The sequence below is a fragment of the Xylaria bambusicola genome (genome assembly GCF_022495145.1).
Source record: "Xylaria bambusicola strain CBS 139988 unplaced genomic scaffold F5B22scaffold_15, whole genome shotgun sequence".
In the NCBI taxonomy this organism is placed as follows: domain Eukaryota; kingdom Fungi; phylum Ascomycota; class Sordariomycetes; order Xylariales; family Xylariaceae; genus Xylaria; species Xylaria bambusicola.
Genome location: NW_025953568.1, coordinates 578,431 through 593,610, shown reverse-complemented (window position 1 = coordinate 593,610; position 15,180 = coordinate 578,431). Strand labels below are relative to the sequence as shown.

Sequence of the window (15,180 nt, the reverse complement as noted above, 5' to 3'; positions counted from 1 at the left end):
TAGGTATCACTATTGTCAACTCTCGCTTGCACAAGGGTTTTGGTCTGATAGATCCGAATACTTTTGTATTTTCAATTGCTCACCGCACATCGAATCTAGAGAAGATCGTTATGGCGACGAGTCAACCTGCAGGGATGCTATTCACCCCTAACTACAGGCATAACGAAATTAATAAGGCGCTGCAAGCAGTACGCGAGGAGTACAATGAAGTCCCTTGCGATGCGCTCACAAATCGCTGGGCCATATTTGAGGGACAGCAGGTTGATCATCCTTTAGGTAGGGATACCAAACTTTTCATCCTGAAGAACAAGATGACTTCAGCCAGAAAGCGAAGGATGGCAGAAAGTTTGCCTGGAATACGTGAGAGAGATAAATTAGTTAGGAGAAAGGTATGAGTGATTCCAGAGCAGTCAAGGAGGTTATGTCGGGTTTACCTTCTCTTCAGGTGCCAGGTGTCGCATCATGGCACCTCTTATGCCTGGTGTTGACTCAACCAGACGCCCAGAAAGGTGCCATGATGCGACTGAACCTCAAGGATATTCCGGGGTAAGAAGCGGATGTTAGAATGAAGTGTATACTAGCTTGTATTATTACTTCTAGAAGATGAGTTAGAAGTACCTACTATCCAGGTGCCCTGAATACTGTGAACTTTAGTTATGTGCTCATCCTTGTACCACTACTTCGGTTGAAAGATTATCCGAATACGGTAGCGGCCAACTCCGCGAAAGCTATCTGATCCTCTGATAAGGCACGTGACGGGCAGAATGACAGAATCATGCCCACTATCTCATCGCAGAGTGATTCTTTCGCAAAATGGAGGTCATTTCTGAAAATTTCAAGCTTTTCTTACCTAGCCTGCGGCCATCTTCTATCTTCTTTCTGTTTTCCTTTCTCTTTTCCTCTCTGTTTTTCTTTTTGATGATTTGAAGCCGACGAACTATCACCGCCCCACATCAGCCTGACAAGTACCCCTCACCACTTCTCGTTCTGATTCGTCCAAAACAATTTCCCCGCTCAATTTTTCTCCTTGACCCAATGGATTCCGATCCCATACATGACGTTATCCTAGATGATAGCCTCAGTTTTAGTTCTGCAAACAGCTTGAAGCGGAAATATATAGAGGAAACAATTGACTATCAGACTATTACTGCTGAAACATCCAGCCTTGATCAGAATCATCAGGGCCTCTCAGTGCAAGCCAGAAAGCTCGCGTGCCCTTTCTTAAGGAAGGACTGTCATAATGCGGCCCTTTCCAGGACCTGTAGGCGCTCGGACTGGGATTCCGTTGCTCGAGTAAAGCAAGTCACGTCTTACAGGCACTTACGGTTGCCATAGCTGACTTTTATTGTAGGGAGCACATTTCTCGATGCCACGCGCCAAAGAACCAGTGCCACAGATGTCGTCGGGATTTCAACAATGCCAATGAGCTTGCTAAGCACCAGCGCAACATAAACGCATGCCCACTAATACTCGACGCCCCCTTGTCTCAGTTCATCACGGCAGATCAGATAGTTCAGCTAAAACGTCGCGCCGGCAAGCGCGCAAACATAAGTAGCGAGGATAAATGGTGTTCGGTCTATAAGATCCTGTTCCCGGGTGATAGTTTTGTCCCGAGTCCTTGTGCGTATATCTAGTGTCCCTGCTCATATTATAAGCTGATTATTCATGCATTCTCCAGATCGTGACGAACCTTGTGTCGCTTGCATATCCAAGGCTTCATCTCAATTGCTCGAAAACTACCGCCAGCATCAAGTGCAAGCGCTTGTACCGCTCGTTGAGCGCGAGTTAGCTGCTATAAGCCACAGCCACGGGATGAGCGATGGTCTTCGCGCTCATATCACCGATCTCTTCTCACGACTAAGTGTTAAAGTTCTTAATGAGTTCCAAGAAAAGCATGCATCAAATATCCCCGAAAATTACACATTCCCCAGCGGCTGTGAAATGGAACCTCGAAACAGTACATGCGAGGCTGCGACTTCACCGCCTAGTGCGATTACCCTTGCCTTCAGCCAGTTGCAGGACTTTCTGGGTTATGACGCAGTCCCTGACATGATGCTAAACGGTTATGATTTGATGGAAGAGAAGCTGGAATAGAGCTGCAACAATTGAGTAACGCGTACTTGATGTGTATGAGGGCTTCATTGGGACATATTCTCATACCGTTTCCAACTGCACATTTCTCCCATGCGGGGTGTCATCTACTAGAATTATATATCGTCAACCTGTATCTTCTACAGTATCCCTCGCACAGGGTCGTTTAGCCGCGGCGCTAGTTATAGTGAAGTGGGCCGATACCCTCGGGTACTCCCGCCGCTAGAAGCTCGATCTAGAAGATTAGCCTATTCTACATTTGGGGAAGGAGTTGGACGTTTGGAGAGAAAAATACTATCTTCCTCACTTGGCTGGGCATTATCACTGTAATGCCCTGTATCATGAACGAAACAATCGAGATAGCTGCTTTTCAAATAGACGGACTTGACGTGCACCGTGCTAGGGGAAACAGTACAGTTATAATTACTTCCAATGCCCCTTTCTAGTCCTGTTCTGAACGGTACTGTTTTGAATACACCTATCCTTTTCCGTCCGTACGTAGTTCGGGTCTATAGGCGAGTATTCATTTTCCTATGTAGCTACGTTAGGCTTCACCCTGCTAGTCCCTAACGCCCCGCCTCCCCACCCCTCACCATGATCATCTCATTTCCTGTTTGTCATATCTTGAAATGTTCTATTATCCATCTCCAAGCTTCGCTATAATTCCAATCCTACCAGACTCAGTATAGTTTATCTTAGCCAAAGTGTTGTTTCCTTGAAGCATCTCTGCGGCGTCATTATCTCCAGCATCGTTGCCGATGTCCAAGAGATAGCTCGTACGCGTGGAAACAAGTTGCGAGACCGTATGCCAAATGTTTCCTTGTCGGCTGTATATACGGGTAATGCATCACTACAGATACGAAGCGTTAAATTTGAGCTAATCGATTGGCTTTTCACCCATACATTTAATCCCCGCCCCCCTCACACGGTTCCTATTTGAAGAGCGCTGCTCAAATTGATTCCTGAACCTGTCCTTCTTTGAGGCCTCTATCGGCGTAATATCTTTATCCGACAATTTACACCTTCTATAGTTCCGCCAAGTCGCTATTAATCCCGACCCAACTGCTTCGTAACAGCGAAATGGATGCACTACACCGTCACCCACCTAACAGCTTCTTCCGTGTTCAGTACAAGGGATCATTCACCTTCTACGATAATAGTGATAATGGTGGCTTCGAATCTCGAGCCCACTACTACATGCCCTACAGTCATTGGATAAATCAAGGGAAATTCAATAGACATTTGGACTGGAGGGATGCATCGTCAGAGCCCACACCGTTCATATCTATATTTGATAACGAACGTAAGTACAATCTCAATTGCTTGCCTCAGCAGATCTGATTTAATCCAGGCGACGCAAAAACTTGGGCAGCGGGATGTCTTTTGAAGGGACGTCGGGTGATGATAATTGCGAAAATTACTGCGCAAAACCTGAAGGCAATTGTATTGCCCATACCTTTCCAAGACCGTATGGTTCAGCTTCCGGCGTGGAAGCATCCTTCAGGCTGCATCTTTCTCTCGACATATGATGTAAGAGAGCATCTAAGTGTCTCAGTACCAATAAGTCGCCAGTCGGAATGGTTTGCACTTGATTTTATTCCTGCCACGATGATCACACACGTTACGCGTTGTGCCTAGGCATATGTTGCAAGCCAACAATACAGAGAGACCTGAAGGGCGGCCTATCATGTTCTATTTACGATTGAGCCTCGGTACGTACCTATGTGGGGATACTGGGCCAGTCTGACCACTTCCGCCAATGGCATTTTCATGTATGGGGCTAACATCTAAGCTAGTTGGGCCAACCGCAACCTGAGCACCAACATTACAGATAAGGCAGACTTCAGCATCACTCTAGCTAAGTACTTACCTACTTAGGTAGATATACGACTTGCAGTATTGCGAGGCTATAAAGGGATTCGCTGAGTCGCATCTCCTCTCGATCAACAATTCGCACAGCCTTTAGCACACACTGCCCCGGAGCCCCTAGACAACACATCTCAATCATAGCCATGTGTAATACCTCCCCTCCTCCGACACCTTCGGCACCTCGGGCGTCAGGATCCTTCAAGAGAAGATTCAAGGGAATTACATCGCCTTGCGAATGGGTAGAAGAGTATCATCCTGGTGGTTATCATCCCGTCGTCTTAGGCGACGTCTTCCACAATGGTCAATACAAAGTTATTCGAAAGCTTGGCGAAGGCTCATTCTCGACTGTCTGGTTGGCTCGTGATTTGAGGTCAGTACATCTACTTACCATCTCTGTCTCTTGGCGCTACAGACTGAGCATGCTCATCCATCCGAAGGAACAATAAATATGTGGCTATGAAGGTTGCCGTTTCGGAAGTCTCAGAACCCAGCAACGAGACTGTAATCTTGCGACTCCTGGGCCAAGCCTCAGAAGGCCCAAAGTATATTACGCAGCTGTTAGATGAGTTCAACCATGAGGGGCCTAACGGGGTCCATACGTGCTTGCTTTTTGAACCTATGGGTCCAACTGTGAACACCATGGTAGAAGAGCTCCCCCCGTTCAGAGGCCACCCCTATCTCCCCGGCGTCATAAAACGCTATCCATATTGGATGGCAAAGGGTATCCTCAAGCAATCTCTGCAAGCCTTGGTGTTTTTGCACGAAAATGGCATTGCACACGGCGATTTTCAGCCAGGGAATATGCTCTTCACGCTTCGTAACATCGACTCGACGCCTGAGAACGAACTCCGTCAAAAAGAAGATGTGCAAGCCCGTTTGATTTCACCCCCGGTAGAGAGGTTAGATGGAAAGCAGGATAGATGGGCCCCTCCATATCTTTGCATTGCACAACCGCTTGTATACCCGACCGACTATGCTCAAGATTTCGCGATCAAGTTATCCGATATGGGTGGGGGTCAGTATACTCTCTCTATTTCTTTCTCCGTTCCATGCTAAGATCCTCTTTATCTAGCCTATTTTGTCAAGGAGCCGCCGGCCAAGCCTATTACCCCAGCCGGCCTCCGAACACCTGAATACGTACTTACCGGCGCCTTTGATTATACCATGGACATCTGGAGCTTTGGTTGCCTGCTATTCGAGCTTCTCACAGGACGCCCCCTTTTCTGTATACCATGGTACCCAACTCAAACTGAGCAAGATGATGAGCACCTCCGATTAATGACCGCTCGTCTCGGGCCACTCCCTGGTAACCTCTACCAGCACTGGAAAACATCCTCGTTTTACTTTACACCCGAGAGAAAGCTCTACAATTGTCAGCTTGGGGGGGTCCCTGAAGGTGAGGAGCCACTTATGCTGGAAGAACCAACCATGGAAGAGGCATTTGATCAGGCAGGACTAGACATTGACGAGGAAGAAGCGCGCAAAGTCAAAGCGCTTGTTCGGAGAATTCTGCACTACACTCCCTCAAAACGGCCCTCTGCTGCTGAAGTGCTACGTGATCCGTGCTTCCTTAAGGATGAGGCTAGGTAGCCTACAAAAACTATAGTGGGATGTGGCCGGGGTTGGCACATGGCCATGTTTAGCTTGCTTTCCCGTATTCAGCCAGAACCTTATCACGCTGTTCGGTGTCCTTAACCAATCTTTTGGATCGTGTCGTTTCGATGAACTGAAGTAGGTCAACGATGACCTGATAACGGCCCTGGGTTGATTGAACGTGTCACGGTTTGGTGGATCCAGGTCGACCAGGATTCTGAACTCCAGTTTTCCCCTCTTTCGGCCATGCCCAGGTCGCGTGATGAATTACTGGCTCCCCGAAAAAGATAGGGATGAGACCTGCACCGAAAAAGGCGAAAAGTCTAAATATTTCGTTCATGCGAGGCGCAATCTTCATTATCATCTAAAAACTTCACAAAGGAGCAGCAGGATGCGAAGAATGCCATGATGTGATGCCAATATTCATCTATGATAGCCGACAGTGTCATATCATGGGGCACCTCCCTACCCCCTAAAAAGATGAGTAGGAGACAAGAGGATATTTTTTTGTCTATAGTTATACATTAGATGTAATAAACCGCCAACTGCAGACTCCAAATATCACGAAATATCACGAATCGTTCCCGTCAATATTCCCCTGCTTGATCACAGTTGCTATGATGTGCGCAAAGCTTTTCGTCGAGCTACTACTATTTGTTGGGAAAGGGCCCCAAGTTTGAAAGGTCAGGAGTGGTGTCGCTTCTACCTTGCGCCCCTGCACAAAGTCCACGTACTCTGCTTGGAACATCGCAAAGGTAACCCACACCTCGTGGTGATCTTGTGAAAGGAGAAGGCGCCTTAATAGGTTGTTATGATTAGCTGTGATCAACTGTAGAAGGATACGTGCTCTTACTTGAATGTTTTCACCTTTTTCCGTCCTTGTTCAAGATCAGCAGGCGGACGTACGGCGATCCATGCTGATACTTCAGCACATTCCTGCATCCTAGCTTTATTTTTATCCCTGGATCGTAGATAGGGCTTCACCTCTACGATAGCCAGAACCGCGTCATTGGTAGTACCGCGAAGAATACCATCCACCATCGCAGTGAAGATTTTGATATCTTTCCCCGTTGTCGGATCTGTCTTAGTCACAGTGAAGGCCCGTCTTTCGGGGGACCATTCTCTTGTTTTCTCTGACACATATTGCCCAAAATGCGTGAGCAATGTTATGAAAAAGAAATTCACGATCGACTCGTCACTGTCCAGCTTGGAAGAACCATATTGTGGACTCCTTGGCCAAGGGGGTTCTTGCTCTAGCTGTGGCCGGCCTATTCTGATTGGCGAGCCCAAGCTCATGTCGCCAAAGTCTTGCGTGGTTGCTTGAATCTCGTCACGAGGCTGCTCAGTCAACCATTTTGGGTCATCTCCCCTCTAACTTGGCTCGAATTCGGCTGGAAATGGGTGGAGTAGACAGCTCCTCCACCACAGTCCAATTGATGCCGTTTCGGATGGTTCCTTCCATACGATGAACGGATTCCCAGGCTGATACCACGGAATATGCGTCACTTTCTGGCCAGATTCCCGTTATGATATTGTCGAGGAAGTATAGAAAGTCTTTTACGGTCCGGACCTTTGCTGTGGTTTCGAAGATCTTCTTCTCAGCCCAAATTTTCTTGCCCTCGGGCGAGAAAATATGGGCAGCTGGACGGTCGGCCAGCCATATAACATTTAGGAGGACGCAGGTCTCTATTTTCGTTTTAGATCAAGACTCGATGACTTGAGCAGTCGTATGAATAGTCCCCCCCTGCAGGCCAAGTTGGGAACGCAACTTCTCCAACTGAGCTCTGTTACTGGGGAGGGAGGCTAGGTTCGGGACGAACATGCTGGGAGAAGTACCCGGTGAATGAAAAACAGTGTCTGGGAGGGGGGGATTCGTTCTGATTTCTATATGATGGTAATATATCGATAGAATTAAGTGACGGTCCACTGGGCTGGGAGGAGCAATGCTTAAGTATAGAAAACAACGGCTGTCGGGCACCATTCCGACACGATTCACTCAATCAAGATTGATCCCGACTATTTCACCGGTATACTACATCCGCTGGTCTGTGCAAGCCCCCTTGGACTACAAGACGAGGGGGGCAAGTATTGCTGGGTTTCATGGAATATCATCACTTAAATGGATGGCCTATTGCGCCGTCTATTACCCACAGCCTCTAAAAATGACAGGCGGGGGTTCGCAATCGTCAGGTAGGGTCATAGACCACATAGATTAACAAGGCCACAACTCTCTCGGATACGCCCACGGCGTGAGACTGTATGGCTGTTCTCGCCATTGATGGGCTTCCGTGGCCTTGGAGTAGCCCGGGAAAAGCCTTGTAGATCGCTACAGTCGATGTTGTTCTTTTTCTAGTGCATGTGTCACACGGACAGTCCTATGAGACCTAAAGACCCGAAGATAGCCGACGCTACCCCTGGCAGAAAGTGAGGCTATAAGCGATTGGATAAGAATAATCTGTTAGCTGTAAGAAGACCAACATTTAAAGCATGAATACCCAATAAAAGGAGGGGAGTTATAAATTGTATAAGGCTTAAATAAGCATAAATAGCTAAGGAATTTCCTGTTTTAGGATAGGAAAGAAAAAGATTAAAGCCCTAAAAACCTTTAATAGATTATTAATAAATATAATTAAGTTTTAAACCCTTTATAAAAACCCTTATTATAAATAATCTATTATTCCCTTTTAAAATATTTCAATATAGCTTAAACCTTTGCTTAATAGATAAGCTTTAATAAATTCCCCGTATATATAATATTATTTTAAGCCTAAGTCCCTATAAATATAGGATTACTTTAATAAAATATTTACCCTACCTTTATTAAATAAAGGTATTTTAAAGAATTTATATTTTATATTTAATAATTTAAATATTATATATTATAATTTTAATATTTTTATTTAAAAAGTAAGAAGTAGTTAATAACCTTATTAATTAAAGGCTTTAAACTTTTTTAAAATTATAAATATATTTTAATTATAAAACTTTAATTTTAATTTTTATTATTTTAATAAGAATAATTTAAACTTTAACTTTTTAAGGTTTTTTTTATTATATAAAAATTATTTTAAGGATAAATAATAGTTAAGCTATTTATTTTTATTACTTTATTAAACTTTAAAAGCTAAAATTAAAAATATCTTATCCTTTAATAATTTATAAATAAAATTAAAATATATAAAAGTATTAAGTAAATATTTTATTAACCTTAATTAAAGTTTAACCTTTACCTTTAAATAAGCTATATCCTTTTTATTATTATTTATTATATTTAAATTTATTTATTTTAATTAAATTATATTCCCTTTTTTTAAAGGATTACCTTTTTTAAAAGATTTATTTAAATTTATTAATTAATTAACTTTATAATAAAATCCTTTTATTATAACCCCTAAATTAATATTTAAAGCTATAAAATTTACCCTTTATAATTTAACTATTTATAATAATATTAAAAATATAAAAATAAAATATATAAATATAATAATTTAAAATCCTTTATAATAAGTTATAAATATTTATAATTATATAAATAAAACCTTTTAAGCAGCTTAATTTTTATAAAAATATAAATAAAAAATGCCTTTTAAATAAAGGGAAATACTTTAAAATATATATATTATTATTTATAATATATATAATATTTTAATTAATTTATATAAAATAAATATATAAATAATTTAAAAATAAATAAAATACTTTTAATAAAAAATTATATAAAGAAGCATTACTTTTTTTTAAAATATATAAAGAATTATTATATATATTATATAAAATATTTATTTTTAACTTAATATTATTAATTAATTTAAAAAGGTAGTGGATTATTATTATTAAGCACTTTAAACTTTTTAAAGTAAACTTATTAAATAAAAAGCTAACTATTAGGAAATTTAAAAAGTTATAAATAATTAGGTTATTATAATTAAAGGATAAATTAATTAACTTATAAACTGCTTTATTATAAACCTTAATTAAATTAATAAATTATAAATATATATTTAAATAATAATTTAAAAAATTTAAAATTAATTAAATAAATAAATTATATTTAATATAAATTAAATTATTAATAAGTTAAAAAAGTATAATATTATAACCAGCTTTATTAATTATTTTATTATAAAGTATTTATTATTAAAAGTTATTTTATAATAATAAATTAATAATAAAACATTATAAATAATAAAAGTTTAATTAATTATTTAAGCCTTTTAAATATAATATATAGCTATAAAAAATTTTTTGGAAACTTTTACTAAAATTACCCTATTATTTAAAAATAACTTAAAAGGAAACCTTAATAACTTTAACGATAATAATAACCCCTTTAAAGGATAATTTCCCTATAATCCGTTTAAAGGATTACTTTAAAGGCTACTTTAAAACCCTAATAAAGGATTTAAAGGAAATTTAAATAATAAAAATCCCTTTAACCCTTTTATTAATAAATTAATATATATATTTTTAGCTATATTTAAAAGTATTAGTTTTATAATTATAATATTTAATTTTATTTAACTTAATAAGCTTTATATTTATAATAAAAAGGATATTTTTAAATTTTTTTATAATAAGTTAAAGTTAAAAATTATATATTTATATATATAAAAAGTTTTTCCTTTAATAAATATTATATTAATTAAATTAACTTTTTTATAATAAATAAAGCTTTATAATAATATTAATCTTATTAAAAGTAAATTTATTATATTAATATTATTAATATTTAAGCAATTTATTAAATAGCTTTAAAAGCTTAATTTAAAAACTTATTAATAATATATTAAAACGTTAATATTTTTATAAAAGTAAAATATTTTAATAATATTATTTAATTTTTTATTAAAATCTTTAATTATAATAATTTAATAAAGTAATTTAATTTAATATTTTAAACCTTTATTATTAAATATTTATTATTTAAATTTATAAAAATAGTTTATTATAATTAAAGCTATATCTTTAAAAATAATAATAAGTTTTTTAATATAATTTAAAAAGCTAGTATTATTTATAAAAATATATTAATATACTTTAAATTATTTTTAAAAAGTATATTTAATTTAATAAAGGAGCAATTAAAGTTAAGCTATTAAAATTAAAGTAAAAAGAATTATTTTAATTTAAGCTTAAATTAATCCTTAAAAAAGGATAAAAAAAGGAAACCTATTAATAAAAAGCTAAATAAACCTAAAGTTAATTTTAAGAATAATTATTAATTTAATATTATAATTATATTAAATGGAATTAATTAAGTTATTATTAATAAATAAAAGTAAAATAAAATTAATTATTAATAATATAATAAAAGTAATTATTATATCTTTATTTATTATATTAAAAAAGATATTAATAAAAAAGAGCTTTTTTTAACCTTTAAAAAAACTTTTTTTATTAAAAAAAAGCTTAATAATAATATAGAATTATTATTTATAGAAAAATAAGCTAAAATTAATATTATTATTATAAAAGTAATTAATCCTATATAATATATAAAAATAGAAAAATTAGATTTAGATTTTTAATTAAGCTTTATAAAGTATTATATAGGAATTTAAGCTTTTAAAAAGGTAACTTTTCCTATATTAATATAATTAAATAAATAAAAAATAAACTTTTTAAATTAATTTAAAAGAAAGTTAATTTAAAACTTAAAATAAAGTATAGGCTTATTATTTTTATAACCCTATTATATAATAATTAAAAATATTTAATTAAAGTACTTTTAAATATAAATAATATTATTTTTATAATGTTCTTTTTAAAGGTTAAATAATAAAAGCTACCTTTTATTAAAAGAGTATATTTTAAACCTATATTAACTTTTAATATAATATATATATAAAAGGTAGGGCAGTATTATATAAAATAGATTATTTTTTAATATTAAAAAAATTATTTTATAAAGCTTAGCTTTAAATTAAATACCTTTAATAGAAATTGTAATATTATTTTACTTTAATAATAGATAAAAGAATATTAACCTATTTATTTTTTCGAAAATATAGGGAAAATTATATTTACCTTTAAAAACTATTATAAAAATTATATTAATTAAGCTATTTTTAAGTTAAGAATTATTAAAGTTATAATAACTATATTTTAAATAATAATTAAAATAGTAATAAAATAAGTCCTTAAAGAATTTAGGAAATTTTTCCCTATTATAATTAAAGTAATAATATAATAGCTATTTAATTATTAACCTTAAGATTATATAATTAACCTTATAAATAGGAAGATTTTACTTTAAAAACCCCTTTATACTATAAATAATTATAAATTAAATATATTTAAACCTTAATTAAATAAAATGTTTAAAATTAATTATATTTATAAATTTATTATATTATATAGGGCACCCTTTATATTTATAAAAAAAAAGAATTTAAATAATTTATTATACCCCATTATAGATTATTAAAGCTTTAATATTGTTATAATATTAATAAGGTATTTTATTCCTTTTATTATAAAACTTTAAGTTAGATTTTAAAAAGTTAAATAGTTTATTAAAATTAACTTAAAGTCTAAATTTTATTTAATTAAAATTAAAAAGGGTTAACGCATCTCCCACTTGACCTGGCCACCCAATTGACCTGGCCACCCCAATAACCTATATAAAACCCCATTATTTCAATCTTTAATAACTTTACGAATACTAATCGTACGGGTTGATAATTAGTACCGTTAAATCCGTTAGTTCAAGGGGAATCCAAAGGTATTTTTTACTATTTTTTATAAAATTTATTAAGCGAGATATTAAGCAATACGCTAAAGAGGCGCTAAGCAGGGTTTACTTTAGCGCTTACTTTAGCGTATAGCTTAATAACTCCGCGGATATAAGTTGTAAAAGTCAATAAAGGGTACCGTTAAATAGCTCTTTTCATTATGAATCTAATGGTATATTTTATTATTTTATACAACTAATATTTGTAGAGTTATTAAATTATCACGTGATTAACGCACCGATGTTATTTGTATGGGCTAGGGGGGTGGCCAGGTCAATTGGGTGGCCAGGTCAAGTGGGAGATGCGTTATAAATAAAAAATAATATTCTATTATAAATATAAACTTTTTAAATATATAATAATATTTATAGGATTTATTAATGCTTTTATAATATTTTAATTTATAATAAACTATATTTTTTAGGATTTTATTAATATAAAGCTATTTATATATTTTAATAACCTTTTAATTTATATAAAAATAAAAAAGGAATATAATAAAATAATTAAAAAAGTATTATAATGATTTAATAAGTATAACCTAATAATGGTACCTTAAAAATATAAATAATATATATATAAAGTTAAATTCCTTAAATATATTATTAATATTAATAGTATTTTAATAGCTTAAAATAAAATTAATTATATTATTAAATAGGAAGTATTAACTATTTTATATAAATTATAATAATTTATTAGGTTTATAAACTTTTATTAAAGATTTATTAAAAAGTTCTTATTAATTATAAAACTATTAATGGATATAAATAAAATGGATTAATAATAATAAAAGTAAATAAAAATTATAAATAAAGCTTTTTTTAAATTTAAATATTAATTTATTATAGCCCTTATATTTATTTATTTTAACCCCTTTAAAGTAGCTTATATTAAAATTAATACCTTTAACTTTACTTTTAAAACTATATTATTATAAAAGGATAATAATAATAAACTTTACCCTGTTGCTTTTTACTTTTAAAAGTTAATGCTAATAAAAATAAATTATAAAATATATAATAAAGAATTACTTATAATAATAAATAGATTTAACTAATAGTATTAATACTTAAAAGGTATTTAATATTAAATTAAAATCTACTTTAACTATTAAAACCTATTATATTTTATAATAATTAAAGTTTTAAATAAATAATAGATATATTAAGCATAATAACTATTTATATATTGGTTTATAATAAATTATTAACCTAATAAACTAAATAATAAGGTTAATATTATATTTAAATTAGCTTAATATTATTTTAAAAAAGGAAGGAATAAAAATTAACTAATTAAGTTAGTTTTATAGGAAAAACATTTTTTACATTTTAAAGGATTAATATTTAACTTAATAATAGTTATATTATTAACCTTTAAATAACTTCATAGCCTTTTTATATTTAAATAGCTATTAAAATTTATTAAACTTATTAAAAAAGTAATAAAGGATAACCTGGAATATTATTTATAAAAGGATAAACCTTTTAAAAATATAGAACTTATAAATAACTTATTATATAAAAAGGAATATTTATAAATATTTATAGCTATATAATAAAAAATAATAAAGATAAAGTATAATATATAAATAATTAAATATAACGCATCTCCCACTTGACCTGGCCACCCAATTGACCTGGCCACCCCCTTAACCTATATAAAAATCCAATGTTTCAATTTATAATAACTTGACCAATATTGGGCCCATAATAGAATAATTAATACCATTGAATCCATTATTTAATAAGGAATCCAGCGGTATTTTTTACTATTTTTTATAAAATTTATTAAGCGAGATATTAAGCAATACGCTAAAAGGGCGCTAGGTAAGGATTATTTTAGCGCTTACTTTAGCGTATTGCTTAATAACTCAACGAATATAGGTCGTAAAAATGAATAGAGGGTACCGTTAAATAGCTCTCTTTATTACGAATCTAACGGTATATTTTATTATTCTATACGACTAATATTCGTAAAGTTATTAAATTATCACGTGATTAGCGCACCGATGTTTTTTGTATGGGCTAGGGGGGTGGCCAGGTCAATTGGGTGGCCAGGTCAAGTGGGAGATGCGTTATAAGAATAAATAAAATATTAAAACTTATTATAAAGAACTTTTAATAGCCTAATATTAAGGTAACTATAAGGGACTTTATATAAAGCTATTATATTTATTAATAGAATAAAGCTTTATAATATATCCTTTATAAATTACTTTAACTTATAAAATTATATTATACTTTATAATAATTAATTATAATAAACTTTATTATTAACCTACTTTTATTTAATAGCTATAACTTTATTTAAGTAATAATAAATCCCTTTATAAAAATAGGATACTTTATACCTTTAAAAGTTAAAGAAAAGAAAATTAAAAATTTTATTAAAATCTTTATTAAGTATTATTAAAAATTATATAATATACCCTTTAATATAATTTTTAATAAAAACTTTAAATTTATAAGTTATTTATAAAAGGACTTTTTAAAGTTTATTAATATTAAACCTTATATAAATATAGCCTTTTACTTTTAAATTAATAAATAAATAAAATAACTTAATTAAATCCTTAAAATTTATTTATAAATATTTATTAACTATAAAATGTTTAATTAGGAAGACCTTTTATTAATTATTAAATTTATATATAATAATATTATATTAACTTTAATATATATATCCCCCTTTTATATAAATTATAATTATTATTTAACTATATATAACCCTTTTATAATATAACCTTATAATTTATTTAATAGGCTATATACCTATTAAATAATATAAATATATAAAGAAGTTAAAGAATAATTAAAAAAGGCTTAACAATATATAAAAAAATAGGCGGATAAAAAATAAAAAGCTTTATTTTAATATATTAAAAATT

The 15,180-nt window shown here is 32.4% G+C and overlaps 3 protein-coding genes across 3 annotated transcripts; 2 read left to right on the top strand and 1 right to left on the bottom strand.

Moving 5' to 3' along the window:
* Positions 1–836: 836 nt before the first annotated feature.
* F5B22DRAFT_101947 (uncharacterized protein) lies at positions 837–2,633 on the top strand. The gene is made up of 3 exons (XM_047968671.1): positions 837–1,298; positions 1,352–1,620; positions 1,679–2,633. Exons 1-3 carry the CDS (start codon positions 1,036–1,038, stop codon positions 2,092–2,094), a joined length of 948 nt encoding a protein of 315 aa, XP_047831947.1. The 5' UTR covers positions 837–1,035; the 3' UTR covers positions 2,095–2,633.
* A 1,325-nt stretch (positions 2,634–3,958) lies between these two features.
* F5B22DRAFT_101949 (putative serine protein kinase) lies at positions 3,959–5,644 on the top strand. The gene is made up of 3 exons (XM_047968672.1): positions 3,959–4,330; positions 4,398–4,975; positions 5,033–5,644. The coding sequence occupies exons 1-3, from the start codon at positions 4,104–4,106 to the stop codon at positions 5,548–5,550; spliced, it is 1,323 nt and encodes a 440-aa protein (XP_047831946.1). The 5' UTR covers positions 3,959–4,103; the 3' UTR covers positions 5,551–5,644.
* Positions 5,645–6,020: 376 nt separating this feature from the next.
* On the bottom strand, positions 6,021–7,052 carry F5B22DRAFT_101941 (uncharacterized protein). The gene is made up of 2 exons (XM_047968670.1): positions 6,407–7,052; positions 6,021–6,350 (listed from the first exon to the last, which is right to left on the bottom strand). Exons 1-2 carry the CDS (start codon positions 6,847–6,849, stop codon positions 6,125–6,127), a joined length of 669 nt encoding a protein of 222 aa, XP_047831945.1. The 5' UTR covers positions 6,850–7,052; the 3' UTR covers positions 6,021–6,124.
* Between the last annotated feature and the right edge of the window lie 8,128 nt (positions 7,053–15,180).